The sequence below is a fragment of the Etheostoma cragini genome, chromosome 13, assembly GCF_013103735.1.
Source record: "Etheostoma cragini isolate CJK2018 chromosome 13, CSU_Ecrag_1.0, whole genome shotgun sequence".
Taxonomy (NCBI): Eukaryota; Metazoa; Chordata; class Actinopteri; order Perciformes; family Percidae; genus Etheostoma; species Etheostoma cragini.
Window position 1 is genome coordinate 14,732,139 of NC_048419.1, and position 18,082 is coordinate 14,750,220.

At 38.7% G+C, this 18,082-nt stretch overlaps 2 protein-coding genes across 8 annotated transcripts; both read right to left on the reverse strand.

Moving 5' to 3' along the window:
* Nucleotides 1–980: 980 nt before the first annotated feature.
* ccdc169 (coiled-coil domain containing 169) lies at nt 981–10,889 on the reverse strand. 4 transcript variants are annotated; one of them, XM_034890334.1, is made up of 10 exons: nt 10,671–10,889; nt 10,488–10,570; nt 8,909–9,019; nt 8,381–8,421; nt 6,051–6,149; nt 5,456–5,509; nt 4,829–4,929; nt 3,822–3,906; nt 2,312–2,381; nt 981–1,174 (listed from the first exon to the last, which is right to left on the reverse strand). In XM_034890334.1, exons 1-9 carry the CDS (start codon nt 10,745–10,747, stop codon nt 2,319–2,321), a joined length of 714 nt encoding a protein of 237 aa, XP_034746225.1. In that variant the 5' UTR covers nt 10,748–10,889; the 3' UTR covers nt 981–1,174; nt 2,312–2,318. The 4 variants fall into 4 exon arrangements, with proteins under 4 accessions (XP_034746225.1, XP_034746226.1, XP_034746224.1 ...); XM_034890335.1 differs by having other exon boundaries at nt 988–1,174; nt 4,853–4,929; XM_034890333.1 differs by lacking the exons at nt 981–1,174; nt 2,312–2,381 and having other exon boundaries at nt 3,326–3,906; nt 4,853–4,929.
* Nucleotides 10,890–11,423: 534 nt separating this feature from the next.
* sparta (spartin a) lies at nt 11,424–17,829 on the reverse strand. Of its 4 annotated transcripts, none has more exons than XM_034890327.1 (8): nt 17,649–17,829; nt 16,190–17,014; nt 14,350–14,544; nt 13,818–13,974; nt 13,347–13,541; nt 12,958–13,119; nt 12,663–12,753; nt 11,424–11,897 (listed from the first exon to the last, which is right to left on the reverse strand). In XM_034890327.1, exons 2-8 carry the CDS (start codon nt 16,982–16,984, stop codon nt 11,723–11,725), a joined length of 1,770 nt encoding a protein of 589 aa, XP_034746218.1. In that variant the 5' UTR covers nt 16,985–17,014; nt 17,649–17,829; the 3' UTR covers nt 11,424–11,722. The 4 variants fall into 4 exon arrangements, with proteins under 4 accessions (XP_034746218.1, XP_034746217.1, XP_034746219.1 ...); XM_034890326.1 differs by having other exon boundaries at nt 16,190–16,997; nt 17,649–17,828; XM_034890328.1 differs by having other exon boundaries at nt 16,190–16,997; nt 17,603–17,828.
* Between the last annotated feature and the right edge of the window lie 253 nt (nt 17,830–18,082).

An 18,082-nucleotide genomic window follows, 5' to 3' on the forward strand; every position in this document is an offset into this window, starting at 1 on the left:
TAAAGCTTTAATACTTTGACGCTTAATTAAGATGATAAAAAATCAAGAGAAACTACTTTTTCTTTAAGTTTTGAACCTATGTGACAAAAAAAAATCTGGAGAATTCCCTGATCATAATTAGCCAAGTCATCATTCATTTGATCTATGCATGTTGCAATTACTTTTCATCAAAACAAAAAGTATAATCCATATTTTGGTGTGTGTATAGGCCTATCACATCACATCAAAACCATACAACTATAAGCAAAGAGCAGTATTATGTTAACCCACAAGAATATTTGCACAAGATGTTATGTAACACGCTCATTCCAATGTGTAAGGGTCTCAAGGCAGCTAAAACCTAAGATTCAAACTAAGCAGAGCAGCTTCCACAGTGATCCAAATGCAGTGTGACAAGTCTCATTTTTACCCAATCCCATTTATTTATCCCAGGTCAATTGGGATTTCATGTCTAAATGCTTTGAATATACTATATGCTGTGTTACACAGACATGACTTCATAAAGCAACGCACAGGAAGACAGATGAGAGCTAGAGAGAAGGCTGTCTCTTTATTATAACATTGTATCTTCCTATAAACTCTGAAGTTTCTTTGTATGTGACGGGAGGAAGCTGTCTCTCCGACCAAAGGCCTACATCCTGGCCTCCAGCACCCAATTCTGCTCCATTACCACTACCTGATGAACTCTGAACTGTGTGTGTGTGTGTGTGTTTGTCAGTAATGGTGAAAGATAAAGCAACCCCAGTCTCTTAAAATACTGCCCTTCTATAGATTTATTAACAGGGGCTTAACAGGTGGAAGACATTGATTTACATGTTGAACATGTCATAGTTTTATAATGTAAAATGCATCACTTTCTTTGAATTTATGTAAAGATTGTGACATTTTTTAATGCTTATTTTAAAAGGTCACATATCATAATACCATTCGGTTGAATTAATCCAGAATTTAATTTACATTAATATATCTGACATCTTAATGGTTAAATGCAGTATGTGATGCGCAGACCTGCTTGTTCGACTATATGTAGATGAATGCATCCAAATATGAGACAGTGACAAAAAGTGAAGAAAAAAAACATTTTCCTCCACACACGTTTTTCTATTTTGGGGAGACACACACAAGCAACCAGTGACAAACTGAGGGCTGACAAGGTGTTCCGTCTAAATGAATCCTGGGGAAACAGCGCACACATGGGGGAATGTTTCTTTAGACAAAGAAAAATGGAGGACACAGTGAAGGACTAAACAGCAGGACTATGGTCTCATTTCCATTCTTAACGCCTAATAATTTGCAAGTCAAATCTGATACTTCTCATGTCCACACGTATTTAAATAAGAACGGTAGACATAAAAATTAATGGATTATAGCATTGCAATGAATACATTTTTACAATTTAAGAGGTTAAAGCAGATTCAGTCTGGAGTAAGATATTGGATAAAATGTGCTTACAACTTTACAATTAATTAAGCACACAGAATATAACACTTAATCTGCATCCACATTTGGATCAGCATTGCAGCTTAAATAATTACTGCCTGGCCCAAATAAAATCAGAATGATAGAAGCTTGGGATCCATACAAGTAATAAAATGGGTGCAATTCTTCATAGCGTTTGCTCCTGGAGCGTGACAAGGCAATTTCCTGATATGCAATTGACTTGAATATAAAGAGATTGAGAATTTTGGCATTTGTGTGTAAGGCAATCAAAGTGTCTTTGAGGCCACATTTCTGCCATCCTTCAAAATAAGGAAAGAGACTACTTTGTTATGCCAAAACCATCTCTCTGTAATTTATTATTGCCACTTTTTGTCTCTATGTTGTTTCAGAGACACTATGAAACCATAAGTAAAAGCACAATTTAGCACATCTCTGCTAACACATTCTGTATGTTAACAAACACAAAGTTGGAGGTCATTCAGCTGGGGACAGCTTGTGGTGAATCCCTCCTGGAATAATTCAGAAAAATAATGCGTCTGAATTTCACAGCCCAGGAGAGAAATTTAAAAACCCATTCAGACGGCTGACAGATGCTAAAAAGATACTCTTTACAATCTGTTATGAATCACGGCATCTTTATGTTACAATTCCACACAACACAAGATGGTGTTGGAACATAGGGACGGCAGTAAAGGTCTGTCATTCTCACTGACAGTTTATAGGTTTTAAGGTAGTCCTTCATGTGAACACACGCATACACACTTGCAAATGAGTCTTTTACAGTATACACACACACACACATACACGCACGCACGCAAGCACGCACACACGCACGCACATACTTGTTATGAGTACAGAGAGAAGAACTCACTCAATTATCATGTGCAGTAGGGTGACTCGTGTTTTGACAGATACTGTAGGGACTTGTCACCGTGTTTCACCTGTAAGCAGTAGACATCTAGGTGGTTACTCTCTGACAGTGTGAGAGTCAGAGTTGTACTAAAGTTTGGGCATGAAACAGAGAGGAGGAATAGCGTGGTGTGTTCCAAATGTGCTCTTTCAAAAGTCAACATGGGCAACCAGCCATCTTTAAATGAAGTCATTAATTTAAGACAAACAACCTGTCACTGCAGCGCATTTAGGATTGTACACAGAGTCAGCCAACCATATTAGAAATAGGAATGGATGTCTAAAGGGAAAGTACACCCTAAAACTGAATTCCCACTGCGCTGTTCCAATGATTTAAGACATTAAAGTCAATACCACCAAACACCAGCAAATGTCTCACGGGACTGGTAATTACAGTGTTAGAGCAGTTACAGCAGTTTATTGAAGAAAATAGAAATTAGAAACAGACTTTGTGAGATCATTAAAAATTTCATATTACATCCAAATATAGAGCTAGAAGGAAACAATCTCATATTAATATGCGTCTGTGTTATTGTCTCTATACAGCTTCACAACAATCTGATGACTTTTTTTGAATTTTACTTTTTACCCATATTGGCCACTAAAAATACATTTCCATTAATTAATGTAAGGACATTTTCCTCACAGCAAGTTGAAGGGTGTTGAGCATTCAGTGTCATGCTATAGGACTGTTCAGCTGGTGTGAGGTTTGTTGACACCAGGGCTTGATCGTTGCCCTTCAAGCTAAAGGCCAGTTCCCTTGTCACTACAACACACTGCCATGCCAGCCTTGGACAGATAGTTTCAGATTAAGTAATGCATAATTTACCTTTATGAATTATTCTATGACCTCTTTGTCTCAAAACCTAATTTTAGGTCACAATCAATGAGCTAATTAATATGATGTAATTTGCCTATGAGACCATGTCTTTGATGTAAATGTAAAATATAAATCTGCTGCGTTTATATATTTGATATTAAATAACATTTTAATTTGACGTTCTGAGGCTGACAAGAACTGAAGCCATCCTCCACACTTCTTCACAAACACAAACAGCTTCTGCCAATGTTCCTATTTACTACTGCATTCAGTTTTCTTACACCTACATTTGTAAAGGCGGTCAGTGGGTGGGAAGTACATGCGGAGACAGTGGTGGATGTTGTTTACGTAATCAAGTCATAGGAGGTGTTTTAAAAAAGATTGTAGAGACAAGAAATGTCAGACTCAGCAAGCTTCTCACATTAGGAGACAACCTTACTGCACTCAAAGCCTGTAATATTCCTCTCTCTTAAATATTTCTCCTTATAGCTACTCGTTTGAGACAAAGACATGTAAGGAAATAATAATGCCATGGTCTGGATTAGGGATTGTGTTTTAGGTAGTCCTTTAGGCTGGGTAACCAGCTCCCCCTCTGAGATTTCTTCTCTTCTCTTCTCTCTGCTGTTGCTCCACCACCACCACCACCTCCTACTTTCAAACACGCTCCTCCTCCATCTTCGTCTCTCTCTTTTTCTTTCTTAGAATTGGCCTCTGCCTTCCTGCTGGTCTGCCTCTCTCTATGTAATCAGAAAATACCATTAATTTACCAGAAAAATGTAACAGATACACACTGTTTTCTGTTGAAGTGCTTCAGAGAGATAAAATAGCACTACCCTAAACCTGTAACATGAATAGTCTAAGAAGATACATCTCAGAATCTTTTAATTCACAGTTAATTTGTCCAGCATGGTTACTTTATTTATTAACTACAAATCAAGACAGTAGACTGAAATACTGATCAAATCAAATCCATTTATATATGTCATGATAGACATGGTAGTAAAGAGTCACAGATGTCTAGTAAGAGATTTTAGTGTGTCTTGTGCATAAACTGTTAATAAATAAATAAACGTATGAATAAATTAAAAATTAAATATTAAATCGAAAATGTTGGTTTCTCCTCACTTCATTCTAAGGGCGTCCTACATTTTCTTCCACAACAGCTTGTTGCGGTGCATTTAGCAGTCAGCATTAAAACCACCCCTCATGCAGCTCTGCTTTAAGGGTTGCAGTTCTTACATTAACTTTGGTTAAAAGCAATAACTCTGCTCCTTGTACTTACTGACTCACCATTTTACTCATTTTTTGCTCTACATGTACTTTTTCTCTTTTTTAAATTGGTCATTTTAGTTCCATGTTTTTTTTATTGTACATGTGATAATATTTGCTGTGTTTGTTTTATGTGATCTGCCAATGCACTGCAGATGAAAAAATAGCTCTTTGCTAACTTTATGACTAAAATACATCTAATCTAGTCTAACAGTCCCCTGAATAAAAAAAAAGCTGGTATCAAATTAACACATTTGGACACCAAATCAAACAAACAAATGTCAACTATGTGACGCTCATGATGTTATGTTTTTTTTTTTTTGTTTTTATAAATTCAATACTACATTCATTTTTGAGTTTGTTCACAGTTCTTATTATTGTGGCCATCACCTGTAAGTGTTGTGCCTCACTGACCTCCTCTGTTTGCTCTTGGGTGCCCTCTGTGGTTGGGCGGAGTACTGCTTTTGTTGGGATTCACAGGTGGAGGACAGCTGTGGCAGCAGATAAATCATGAGTAATCACAGTTTAGACAGCCAGACATATAAACACTGGTTTAGCTGTATGCACATGTGTGTGTGCTTTTGTGTTCATGGCAGGCATGAGCCAGTCACATAATGTCACTTTGAATGTGAAGATTCGCTGCTGAAATGTGGTAAAAAGGGTAAGTTTCATTGCAGCTACATTCGTTTCAGCCCTGCTGGAACCGATAATGTTGCAGCATTTGGCAGAAAGTCCTTGACTCACTTTTTGTGGTTGAACTGAGACTCACCGATTATATAACAAGAATTCAGCACTGGAGGATGAATGAGAAAGCATAACTAGGCCTGAAAGAGAAAAGCTAGAGAGCACACAAGTCTGCTCTCTACACTGAACTATCCTTTTTTAGCATTTAGACATGACATCTATTCTTCAGTTTGGCATATATTTTGTTAGTAGCCAATAGGTTTTGTTTGAGAGCTACTTGTTTGTCTACGTTATGAGCACTACTTTTGACATGGATGAAAGGGGAATGCTTACCTTAGCAATTTCTGAAAGGTATGCCCGCCTCTCATCATTGGTTTTATGAAATGCCTGATATTTGAAAGAAACAGAGGGCCTTATTGTCACATTTTTCCATTCATGGGCTACACTTGTTCTAACTGTCAGTACTAATCTGTCTGCTCAGAGTGCAGTGCTTGTTATGTGTTTGCTGCCTGTCTGAATTTGAGTGTATTTCAGGAGGTCTTCATTGTTAATGAGCAACAGATTAGAACATGGATTACTGGCTGCAATGCTGCGTGTTAAACCTTTATTCAACTAATATCTCACTGTTTGTTGAGCAGAACAATAAACAAAGAACCAAGTCACCAAGAGCATATCGGCCTAGTCGTAGCAGTACGGGACAAAGGTTGGGGTTTGATTTTGCATTAACGGTTGTTAAAAACAAGCAATGCAAATGAAAAATAGCCGGCAAATCTTGTTCAATCCTTTGCTTATGATGGTAATTTGCTACTGAAAGATGTATTACCTAGAAAAATGTAAAGCTGCTTGCCTGAGAAATAATACAACTGTAAACCAGCAATACTAGACACAAATTCTTCTAATTGAGCTGTGGAACAGCCGCGGTCCACACCTTTCCTTCCTGTTCAATTCTGCTGCGACAGTCCATCAGCTGACTCTGGAGGTCGGACTTCTCTTCAGTCAGGAGCTTCAGACGCTGTCTCAATGTTTCCTGCGGAAAAGTGTTTCCATCAAATAGCAACTTTCCTAACAAAGAGGTATAAAAAGGTGTTGGTGACGTCTAATTGCAAATCAATTTGTCCTAGAATTACACAGATATGTCTACCAGAATCAAACAATAACAGAACAACCCAAAAATGGATTAGACTCATGCATTATTCAATAACTAAATTTACACATTAAAGCTAAGGCATGGTAAGGCTAGATGAGATTTCTGGTACAGCACAGAGCAATGAAACTTGATATGGGGTTTTGGAACTGTTTCTTTAAAAAAAGAAGCAGCTGTTGTTAGCTTTAATTAATAGCACTGTAAGCAGCGTGATTAAGGATGCAGCATTAAACATGCATCATGCCAGTTCAGCGCCCGTGGATCAGCCTGTTGCTAAGTATTGTAATAAAAGTAAATTAAATGTTACAGCAAGTGGTGATGAGTAAAATTTCTTAGTAGCAATACCACACTGTGAAAATAATACAAATAAATGCCCTGCATTCATATCAGCAAAAATGTAAATTATCAAAAGTAAAAGTACTCATTCTGCAGAAGATTGATCCCTGACAGTGTTTAACTATTGTATATGATGTTTTGGATGAATATTACTGCTGCATTAATTTTGCATACTTCTGCTGTATATATTTATGGTTGAAACCATTTAACTTCTTTATATACAGTTGGGTAGTTAAATCTACAGCAATCCATCATCCTGTAATCATCCATCACTCTATAAGATCATATGTTTTTATTTAAAAGCGTTAAGTGCTATGTATCTCCAGAAACTTTTCATGAGGTTCAGAAAAACAGCTATTTAAGCTTAATGAAAACGGCTGTTTTTAGGTTCTTCATAAAAATTCAAAATCACCAATTTTAAAATGACATCGTTTTTATTGGACACCAAGGGTATAAAAAATTGTAATCTGAAAATGGGCTACATGTTTGAGGTACCTGTACTTTACTTCAGTATTTCTTTTAATGCTAAGAAAGGTACTAACCCAAAGTGCATGTCATTAAAAATATAAATATTTTTTAAGATGCGCACAGTGCACTGTAGATGTGCGCTGTGGCCAGTGGCAAGCGCAGCGCGTTTGGTCAGAAAAGCTTACAACGGTCATCCCTTTGACACACTTGTGAACATTATGCATATTAGCTCCAGCACATCCTAAACAACATTATAGACCAATGGAATTCCATTGCTAGGCAACAGCCTGGCCCATTGTTAACTTCCTGTCAGTTGATGTCATTCACTGCACTGCAAAAGGAAAACAACCTGGGTCTATTTAAATTGTTTATGTATAGCTACATCTGTAAAAAGTTCGATGTCCAGACTCTAAAACGACATACGACATTACTGCCGCACATTAACGGTTAAATCATGTGATAGTTCTATTAAAATAACAGGTGCTGTTTTAGACACGTAGTAAACATTGTGAAATGGAACTAGTAAAGTTTAGACAACACAGATACTTAGTCAGTGTTAATAAAACATCAGGGATAGCTTTATTAGCTTTATTTATTAAATTAGTCACTTAAAACTGCTAAAATGAGGATGTAATGTGATCGGGTCTTAAGGTCGGTGAAATTAGGTTAATTTCAAAACGACAGTTAACTTTTGGTTTCACGTGGGAAGGACCCTGCTCTCCAGAGTGAAAGTCCTGTATTGGTTTGTCCCTTCCATCACACCAACCTGTCTCCTTTAACTTGGGGATCTACTACTTTTTTTTTTTTACCTCATTTACTTGTTTGCTCTCGTGATAATAACTACAGCGACGATAGGTTTGCTGCCTAACAAGAAACATAGTGTTTGGTCATCATGAACTGCTTCCATGATCGACCCATTACGTATGAGGCACAAAGACACACATATTTAGACTGTATTGTGCAACCTTTTAGTGTTTTGTGTGTGTTGAAGCATTGTAATTATTGTGTAGGGCAGGCTACTACTCTCCCATGGTTTGTAATCCAGTGATTGCAATGCTGTGATTAAACTGTGGTTGATTCAGGCTGCATCATCGAGAGGATGGTGAACAGCTGGCTTTACAATCCTTTCTGTTCTGCCCGCCTTCTCCCCTCATTCTCCGACTATGGCTCTCTCTGCTATGCACTTCTTACCTTAAACACATTTCCAGCTCTGGTTGTTAATCTGCACTACAAAAAAAACTTACTAAAAAACACTATTACAAAACAGATCATTAAAAAGCTCAATAGAAATTCAACATGTTTGCACTCACTACCAGCATGTCATCATAAATTCGGATGGAGGCCAATCGATCTGTGAAAAACAAGAGAACATTATGTGTGCATGCTTTAAAATAGGAATTAATTCTTTACATTTAAGTTGTTTTTATACACTATACAGTTGAAAGTAAAGATTGACTTAAAGAGTGTTCAGGGACGGTGTATTCATGGGATGTTGGTAACATTAACATCCTGCCAATCATGCTCAATACCCCTCTTTTTTTTCAGAGCAGACAGAGGAGCCTTCTGACACTAAGAATAAGTGTCCCCCAGTACCAGCCCTGAGCTGCTTTATGTACTGTAATTTTGAGCTTCCTGAAAGTGTTTTTTTTTTTCATAAAAAGTAAAACTGCAAGGATTTCAATCTTGGTGATGAGAAAGTAAACCATACAGTACTCTGAGGTATTTGACTGTTGTGTAAAGCTTGATTTTAAATTGAAAGATTCCAATAAAAACACAACAAACGTACTTCCAGCATAAACCTCTTTCAAAGCTAGCAGGAGCCTGTGCACTCAACTCACCCATGGGGTTTCCTCGTAGGTCCTCCAGTCTCTCATGGATGAGTGACATCTGTCTGTCCAACTGTCCATTTAGCTCAGTCTGTGTCTCATACCTTGTCTTCCACTCATTTCCTGATACAGAATATGAGAAACTGTCACACTAGCATGTATAGTCACATTTTGGGAAGGGCAAATTACAAACGATACTGAAGAGGGACGGGGCTGATAGAAACCAGTGGATTGTTGGATACTCATGCCAATGTGGCTGAATGTGACAGATTTATGGAACTAGAATTGTTTCTTTATTACATGTGAGAAAAAAAAAAGATCTGAGAGAGAAAAAAAAGTTTGAGAGAAAGAGTTATCACTTTGACAGCAAAAAAAACATTTGAGAGAAATTAATATTTGAGAGAAAAAGCTTGTATACCAATGGCAAAATTCTCTTTTAAAATACTTTTTTTAAACTCTCAAATATATATATTTTTGCTATCAGTGTGAAAAAAATTCTCTGAAAAATAAGTGTTTCTCTCAAAACGTAAAATCTCTCTCAAAATATTTTTTCAACTCTCAAATATATATTTTAGCTATCAGTTTAAAAAAACAATTTTCTAAAAAAAACGTTGTTTTTCTCACTCTCAAAGCATAAGTCTTTGCTCTCGATTTAGTTTTTTGCTCCCGTCTCAGGAATTTTCTCTCGACGTGAAAACAGTGTCAACAGCCACGTTCCTATTGGCCAGTTGGGTGAGCACCGTCTTGTCTTGGGAGTCCATCTGAATCATTACACTATCGTCTCCGCCATAACTAGCAGCCAGCCCACTTCTTAATAAATACCTTTAAATTATCTGAACACTTTTTACTAGTCAAACTGAAACACTGGCGGTTAGCTCCAGGTCCAGCAGCCGGGACGGACCGCCATCAGTGGAGCTCCGCCAGCGTGGAAACATGGCTAGAAAGCTTCGCTGCCGACCTCGACCAAATTTCTCCCCCCCTCCCGGCGCTCACCGCCAGTGTTGGTAATAGCCAGCTAGCGTTAGCGAACTACTAGCTAGCGTTAGCGAACTAACCAACCAGCCAGCACACCCGGTAGCAGCGGCACATCCCCCGGACATGAACAGAGCTCGCTTTGCTGATGTTGTACCCACATTTTGAATACCTGCCAAAAATTGCACCCGCTTGGGCAGCTACAGTAATTTCTGCTCAATATTGTATCTCTTAAACCCTCACTGCAGCCAATTTGCATCCAGGTAGCAAGGAAATGATATTAAAACGTCTGTAAACGTTCTAAAATTATAATCATCCTTGATGAACATGACAAAGAAATGTATTTATACCCTAGCTTTTAAACAGTAGCTGCTTTGTCTTACAAAATCATAATATCACCATCGCCAGTGTTTCAGTTTGACTGTTAAAAAGTGTTAAGATAATTAAAAAGTATTTATTTAGAAGGCTAGCTTCTAGGCTGGTTGCTATCTTTGGCAGTGATAAAGGTGTAATGATTCAGATTCTCTCAGATCGTTTTTCTCTCGCATGTATTAAAGAAACCATTCTGGCTCCATATAGATGGTGGTAATAATAATATTAATAATAAATCACTCCTCACCTTCCCCATCAACACTGTGCAGTCTTTCTTGCAGTTCACACATGGTGCTCCGCAGTTCAGACACAGACTCCTCAAGCATTTCTCTGAGCCCAAACAATGTTATTTTTGCAATGAAAAATAACAAAAAACATTTAATCTCCTTGATAGCTTTATAAGTAATACAATTCCTTCATTCAAACTTACTTCATTTCCCTCTCTTGCTCAAGTTCTTCCTGCAGTTGTGCCAAATCGTATTTGCTGTAGTCGCTATCTCCATTCATGTTTGTGAAAAACTGACATCAATTGAAGACAAGTTTGTGCCTCGTGGTGTCCATGGAGACCGCTCTTTCCGGTTCGTTCAGGTGGCCTCGGACATCATGGACCAGATTAGCGGGAGGTTTGTAAATAAAACCTCTTCCTTGGCTAAATCATAGACCAATATGTAGTCGGCTAAATATGACAGTACACGAATAAGCTCTTAAATTAGCTACATATTTATCATATAGCCTACAGTGTTTTTTTTTGCAAGCAGCCATTTCTATCAAGCTTATTTCGCACTTGCAAATTCCTCTGTAGGCCACCAGCTCTTAATTCAACATTTCTAGCTAGATAGGCTACATGCCTGTTGATTTATCTCGCAGAATATATTATAATTGGAGAAACAAATATGCAAACACAGAACTTGTTTTTCTCCCTCTATCAGAACACCTTTCATGAAACAGCCCAATTAGAAAAAGAAATGTTTCATACTTGCGTAAATGAGTTTTTATAAAAAACATCTGGGTTTTGCTTTACATTATTATGCCCTTTAACACATATCATACATATGGCCTAGGACTAGGTGCGGAACCATTAAGTCTACCGTTTACTGGAATGTTTTGTCATGTACACAAAATATGTCAGCGACATATTGACAAATAAACCAATAATTCATGTAAAACAAAACAATACAGCCAACTATATGACATAAAGCGATATAAATACAAATAAAATTACATTTAATTTAGGCTAATTTCAATATGTCAGCCTCCTTTTTACATTCACAGTTAATACAATCAAATATCCACTTGGGAAATAAGTGGCCTATTTCATTGTATAAATCTGCTAATGACAAGTTTATCCACCAGTCTGACTAAAACCTTAAAGGAAAGCTAACACCCTGTGGGAATTATTTTTTTCTCTCTTCTTCCTCTTTTTTCTGCTTTTCCTTCCCATTTAGGTCTGCCTGATGGTCTCGTTTCTGCGCCTCTTTCCCCTCAGTTTGTGCTGGCTGTCCCTTTCGGAATTTCCATCGTGACCTTGGCTGTCTTCTTGCCTGCAGTCTTCATCAAGGCTTTGATGCCCAGATTGTCAAAGTTGTATGCAGTCACACCAATATTGGACACTGACTTGAGACCAGTGTCAGTGGCTTCGCCTGCATCGTTACCGTACCTTCACCACGATAGGGTGAGGTGGTTGGGGAAGAGTGGTTGGGTGTAATGTGTTAATGTGATGGAGACAGAATTAAAATGCTGGAGCAATGTGTTTTGTAATATAGGTACTGTTGTTATTTACATCACTGAAGGTCAAGAAAAAAGGTCATATTTCACTTTGAAGTGGTTTTATTAGTAACACACCATGAAAAACGTGCTACAGATAGTATGAACAGCACCACCCAACACAAGCAGAGATTTATTTAGCTGCAGTTCGCAGACCCAGAAAGACACATAACAGTAGCTTAAACTACTTCAAGTCTAAAAAGAACCCAAAACACATGTGTCTTATCTAGATATAAATAAATCAAAGAAAGTTGATGGGCCAAAAACAACATTTCCAGGTTAGCTGTTGTGTTAGATTTGGAAAAAGTTCTTACTGAGGGTTATTTTCTGACTTGATCTGGTATTAATAAAAGAGTGTAGATGAAAGAGTTGATCAGTTGTTAGTTCACAAGTCTTTGCCTTTACTCCCACGTGCAGTCATGTGTTGCTGGACATTTTTATTAGATTTTCTAAGCCCTTAAATCTGAAAAGACATGGGTGTAAAAGTAGATCAGTTTCCCAACGTACCAAGAAGAAAGCAACACAGTAGACTGGTTTTCTGATCCACTGTTGTTTAAAGAAATCAAACCTAATTAGAAACAGGCTGGAGATAAGATCTACAGCAGTTTATCAGAAAGTTCTATCAATTAAATAAAGAAGCGGAAATGTCAGCACTTACTTGTACGTCATAGTATTGACAGTCTCTGCTGCAACACTTTTGCCCACAAGCTTTGCTCCAGTCTCCAGACTCGACCAGACAGTAGAGAAACCTGGTTTGGATGTAAATTAAAAAGAGTTTGAGTACTCTAAATAAGAAAGACTGGGATCATCCATCTTTGGGCAAATATTTAAAATGCCAACACATTTCCAAATGCCAAAACATGATTCAATATTTTGACATTTTATGTTACATAGAGCTATGACATAGTGTAACTTTATACTTGACCCTGGTATTCCATTATATTGATACATACCTTGCACACTGCTGACTGCCACAAACTTGGCTCCATCCCAGTTGGAAAGTCCGCCATCTTTGCTCTTCTTTAGAGACTCCGGGACCAGCTTAGCGCCCTGTTTCTTCACATGGGGAGCCATCTTGTCTGCCACGTGTCCTGCCACCATACTTACTCCATCAACTGTAAATATGTATACCATTCATATTAGTTTACCATACGGGCGATTAATGGCATGCACTGAAAGAAAGAAAAAAAAAGGGGGGAAAAATCGTTTATTAACTGTTTTTTTTTTTTTACTTTAGTTTTCTTTAGCCATGGGAAAAGTTTGATTACCACCCAAAAGCATTTTGACTATTTGGCATCACTGTTGCCAATATAATCCTTCCTTTATTGGTTTAATTCCTTACCCAAGAACTGGCTAACTCGCACAGCACCCCCGGTGGCCTGTTTAGCCACCTGCAGACCCTGTGTGACACGGGGGCTGACCTCTGAAGGAGTTTCCTCAGGCGTGATATGGTCCCGGATCTTGGCTGCTCCTTTATGAATGGCCCTACCAGTGGCCTCTGCTCCTTTTACAAACTCTAAACTCAACCGTGTAGCTCCTACAGACAGAAAAATATGGCGTATTAAACTGTAAATTAGCAATATCATTGATTGTTGTGTTGTTAAAATATCTACTACAGGCAAATAAAGAGGTGGTTGGACGAGGGTTTTCTTTTGCTGCACTCGTCCTGTTCAAGAATGATTGCTGCAAAGGTAAACAATGTCCTCTAGTGGTCATTTTGTAGATAGAGGAACGTGGCTATACAGTCTATGAATAACACACACACACACACACACACACTCACACACACACACACACACACACACACACACACCTGTCAAGATTCCTTGTGCCATCTTCTCACTCCATCCAGGAAGTGGTGGTTTGACCATCTCCTCTGTTGGTACTGTCAGTTCTTTATGCTCTTTCATGGGACCAAGGGGGATCTTTTCATTCAGATTGATGACATCTGCCCCTCCCCCCTCTGGACCCTGTCAGGAAATACATTAAATCAAATTGTTAAACAGTCATATAAGGTAAAATGCTTTTAAAGATGCTTTTACAATGTGTATGTATACCCGAACAGGTGACGTACATTTCTGTGAGCCATGACTCAGCTTGCTAAGAATGTTTTTACCAACAACAGAACAACTATGTAGTTCTTCCTGCAGTGTCACGAGAAAAATATTTTCACATTATGAGACACTGGTTCTACAAGAAGGTGTAGTCATTACTAATTAATGTTTAGTTTTAACCACCTCTTTTCTCTCCAAATAGACACAAATTGCCTCAACATATTGTTCCACAGGATTGACTCCAACCCCATGGATACCTATCCTCACATTTGCTCTACAGTAACGACTGACCTGGACCCTGAGTTCAGCCAGCTGTGAGAGAAGGTCCTTAAACCTCTTTTGGTGGAAAGCAGGAAGTTCGGAAGACAACACTATGCCCACGTAGGAACTTGGAATCTCTGACAAGATGTCAGGGAACATGAAGATCCCGGAGTTAGCCAATAGCACTGGAGTTTCAGCTGTTAGCGGGTACCGCCAGTCGCTCACCTTGAAAACACAAAGGAGGTTGGGGAATGATAACCAAATAAGGTTGGATTCATGTTAAATGATCAGATAGTGACATACACTCACATCTACTATTATTATCAATAACCTCAGATCTTTGAAATGTAACTGAACTTGGTGGTTTCTGTTAAGCATCCCATGTCCAATGTTTTTTTCAAAATTAACTTATATGTGTATATATGCCTATACATATGTAAATGGTAGTTTCTTGTCAGTCATTTCCCAGCAAGCACAGTTTGCCTTATTTCTTTTGACCTAATGTTCTCCCCTCTCAAAGACAGATTACAGGATTTTAGCTCCATCGGGGCTTATGTCAGTCATCCACAAACACATATATAGACATTGACTTGCTGCTACATCGTGCCACTGGTATGCCGCCTGACAGAATGAACCCTGTGAGGGCAGAGGGCACTGACCAGCAGCACAACAGGAGCGCAGAGTCATCTGTTAATGGGACCTTTGTCTTGCTGGGAAACAAAGAAGGGCCAGAATAGAGGAGAGCAGCCCACCAGGCTGGTCTGGTGGGAAACAGAGTCATGGGTCGCACAGCAGCATAATGCACGCTTTGTTAAGGTCCCAGAATACATTATGTTACTTTATACATTCTATATTGACTCAGTACAAAAATCAAGTGTTGATATTCAGAAGGCTCCACACGAATAATAAACACACAGGGTCAGAGTAGATAAAGTCATACTTATGGATAGGACCCTGTGCCATAATAGTCAAGGGATTAAGCAACTTCAATTTATTAGAATGCAATTGCCATAATATCAACAATGTCAGTGTTATCAATTTAAGCTGCAAATTTATCAAGTTTCACATCACCCAAATATATAATAAATACTGTTTGTGTTACAGCAATGACAACATTGTAACTAGAGCTGAAAGGGAATTAATTGATCAGTCTACTACTAACTCAAGATTCTAAATGTCTGATTATAAAATCTTTTTCAAGCAAAAATGTCTAAAATCCAATGGTTTTTCTCTCCTTTTCACGGTTTGTATCATTGTAAAATGAATTTAATTGTGTTGTGGACTGTTGGTCCGCATTTGAATCACACTAGGCTCTAGAGAATTAGTGACAGGTATTTTTCACTGTTGTCTGAGGTTTTGTAGACCACAACAACAGCAAATGAAGAAAACAATAATCAGATTGATTGCTAAGGCAAATAATCATTAGTTGCAACCCAAATTGTAATGGCCGTTATCGGTTAAAATCAGTAAAAATTAAATACAGGTCAGAAAAAATAAATCTTAAAACAAATTGTATGTCTGAGTCGACTTTTAACTTTAAAAACTCAATATTTACTTATTTTATCAGAACATGTGCACGTGTTGTCAAACTCCAGGTGGACATCACCTTAGAGACAACACCGTCACTTGTAAGCAGAACAATTCTTTGTGACTAGTACTCATTTGAAACATAATTCGCCAATATAATTACTCATAATTAGTGTTACCTGGTCTAATAGTGATGAAGGGGTTTAACCTAGGCTAGTTTGCTGTTCACACATTCTCCCTTCTAAGACAAACGCCCAAGGAAATAGCTTTGCTGACATACCCACACCCACATGCATACAGTTACTAATTATGGCATACTTGTTATAACATAATGTATACTCACATGTAGAAATGCTGAGGGTTTTCCCTTAGTGGAATCCTTGTGCTGATTGTCAAATGTGACAATGCGAAGGTAGCCTGGATGAGACAGGGAGCTGACCTGTCCGTTTGGTGCCAAGAAAAACATCTGTACCCCAGAGGGAATGAAAAGCAGCATGTTTCCACCTCCTTCTGCTGCTGCTCCGGTCTGCTTTCCTGACCCGAGGCCGCCTCCAGCAGAAGCGTAAAACGGACTGCGGTGGCCAATAGTTGGCTGTGGTGTGTATGCTGGAGGCTGGTCCCCATGGTTAGCCATGGCTTTATCTCCTGGAGCTGCTGCAGGGAGTGTGTGCCTGTACAGAACAGCAGAGGGAGGAGGCCAGGTAGGGACTGTTGGGGTTGAGTTCTGAGTGTTAGCCGGTACGGTGGGGTACAGATGGTGGAGGGAGCTTTGGGGAGGCCGGCTGCTCGATGCCAGGTCTGGATAAAGATTGGGAGGAAGATCCATCAACAGGGAGCCCCTCTGGCATCTTGTTGTCAGCTGAGAGGTCTCCAGGTCAGACAGGTGGGTGTTGATAGTCTTCAGAGTGTCCCTCATTTTCTTCTGAAGCTGCCTGGCCGTGTCCCAGACAGCTCCTTGCTGCCTCTTCCCTCCAGTGGGAACTTCCAGTCCTTGAGTAAGGTGCTGCCGACCTTTTCTGTAATACACCAGGGCCTCTGCTCTTTTCCCGGCCTCTTCAGCAGTCAGCCCACGGTTCAGAGAATGAAACGCCATCTCGTACTGGTCCTTGATGAGCAGCAGCTCAGCAGGATCAGCCATAGCGAGGAGTAGGCTGGACAAAGACAGAGACTACAAAGTAAAGAGGAGGCTGAGAGGAAATCAAAAGTGCTATCTCCAAAATAGACTAAAGTTAAAACAGAAGGTTCAAGGCTTTCACAGTAACCTAAAACATGTAGCCTACATAAGTCACATTAGTCAGGTAGTAACACAACATTTCTACAGTTATTACAGTTTGTTTTTAGGCTTAATGGTTTTGAAAATGACTAATTTGATTAATTAAATGGGAGACAGAAAGAGAGAGTATGTAGGCTACCTGTTAAGAAATGCAGCTTAACCAGGTGTGAGAAAGAAAGAAAAGGCAACTTGAGTGCATTCTCCAAACTGACATAGATACTCTGACCGCATTACGGCAGAGTAGATGAATGAATGTGAGAAGAATCTCTGTAATGTGATGTTGGCGTATATGACAGGTCGTAAATAACCTGAGCAAACCCATCAGGTTTAACCTGAATAACAAAGACCAAATGCCTATGAGCTTCCTTAAGTCCATTTCTAGAAGAGCCTATTTGCATTTAAAATATCAGTTGCACATGTATTCTTTATATCCGCATTATATGTATGAAAACAGAAAATTGTTTTGATTTCGAAAAATGTTACCTTTTCAGAGAACTTGCCTGGCAGATAACAACTTATTTTGGCTTACCTTGGACTTCAATATCACCGGAAATAAAAACCCTAAGAATAAATAAGTGGTTTTAGAAAGTCCTTATTCCAGTTTCTGACAGTTGTTCTGTACTTTCATGAAGAGAATGAGAATGACTGCATTCATCAACATGTTCACTTCACCTACTGGGTAAATCTGGCACAGCCCCAGGCAGCTACACACATTTCAAACCAGCGGGAGTGAGCGACAGAAGCGGCTTCCGGATCACACTTTCAAAATAAAGTCCATAAACTACACATCACAAAAGTAGTCATTCAAATAAAAACTGTATTTAGAAGGAATTTGAAATAAATAAAACACATTTCCTTTAGGTGTATTAATTTGTTTTACTCCTTTTGCAAAACAGTAAATCAGACATAAAATGTGAAAAATAAAAGCTCACAAAAATGCTTGAACATAATTTAAAATCACCC

Bases quoted from the DNA above. Each gene is read 5' to 3' on its own strand.
- ccdc169 (XM_034890332.1), bottom strand. From the start codon at position 10,747: ATGAATGGAGATAGCGACTACAGCAAATACGATTTGGCACAACTGCAG. The intron at 9,020-10,487 runs GTGAGGAGTGAT...ATTCTGTATCAG, and splicing joins GCACAGTGTTGATGGGGAAG to GAAATGAGTGGAAGACAAGG. The intron at 6,150-8,380 runs GTGAGTGCAAAC...ACTTTTCCGCAG, and splicing joins TTTATGATGACATGCTGGTA to GAAACATTGAGACAGCGTCT.
- sparta (XM_034890327.1), bottom strand. From the start codon at position 16,984: ATGGCTGATCCTGCTGAGCTGCTGCTCATCAAGGACCAGTACGAGATG. The intron at 14,545-16,189 runs GTGAGTATACAT...TGTGTTTTCAAG, and splicing joins AACCCTCAGCATTTCTACAT to GTGAGCGACTGGCGGTACCC. The intron at 12,754-12,957 runs GTATGTATCAAT...CATCCAAACCAG, and splicing joins GGCAGTCAGCAGTGTGCAAG to GTTTCTCTACTGTCTGGTCG.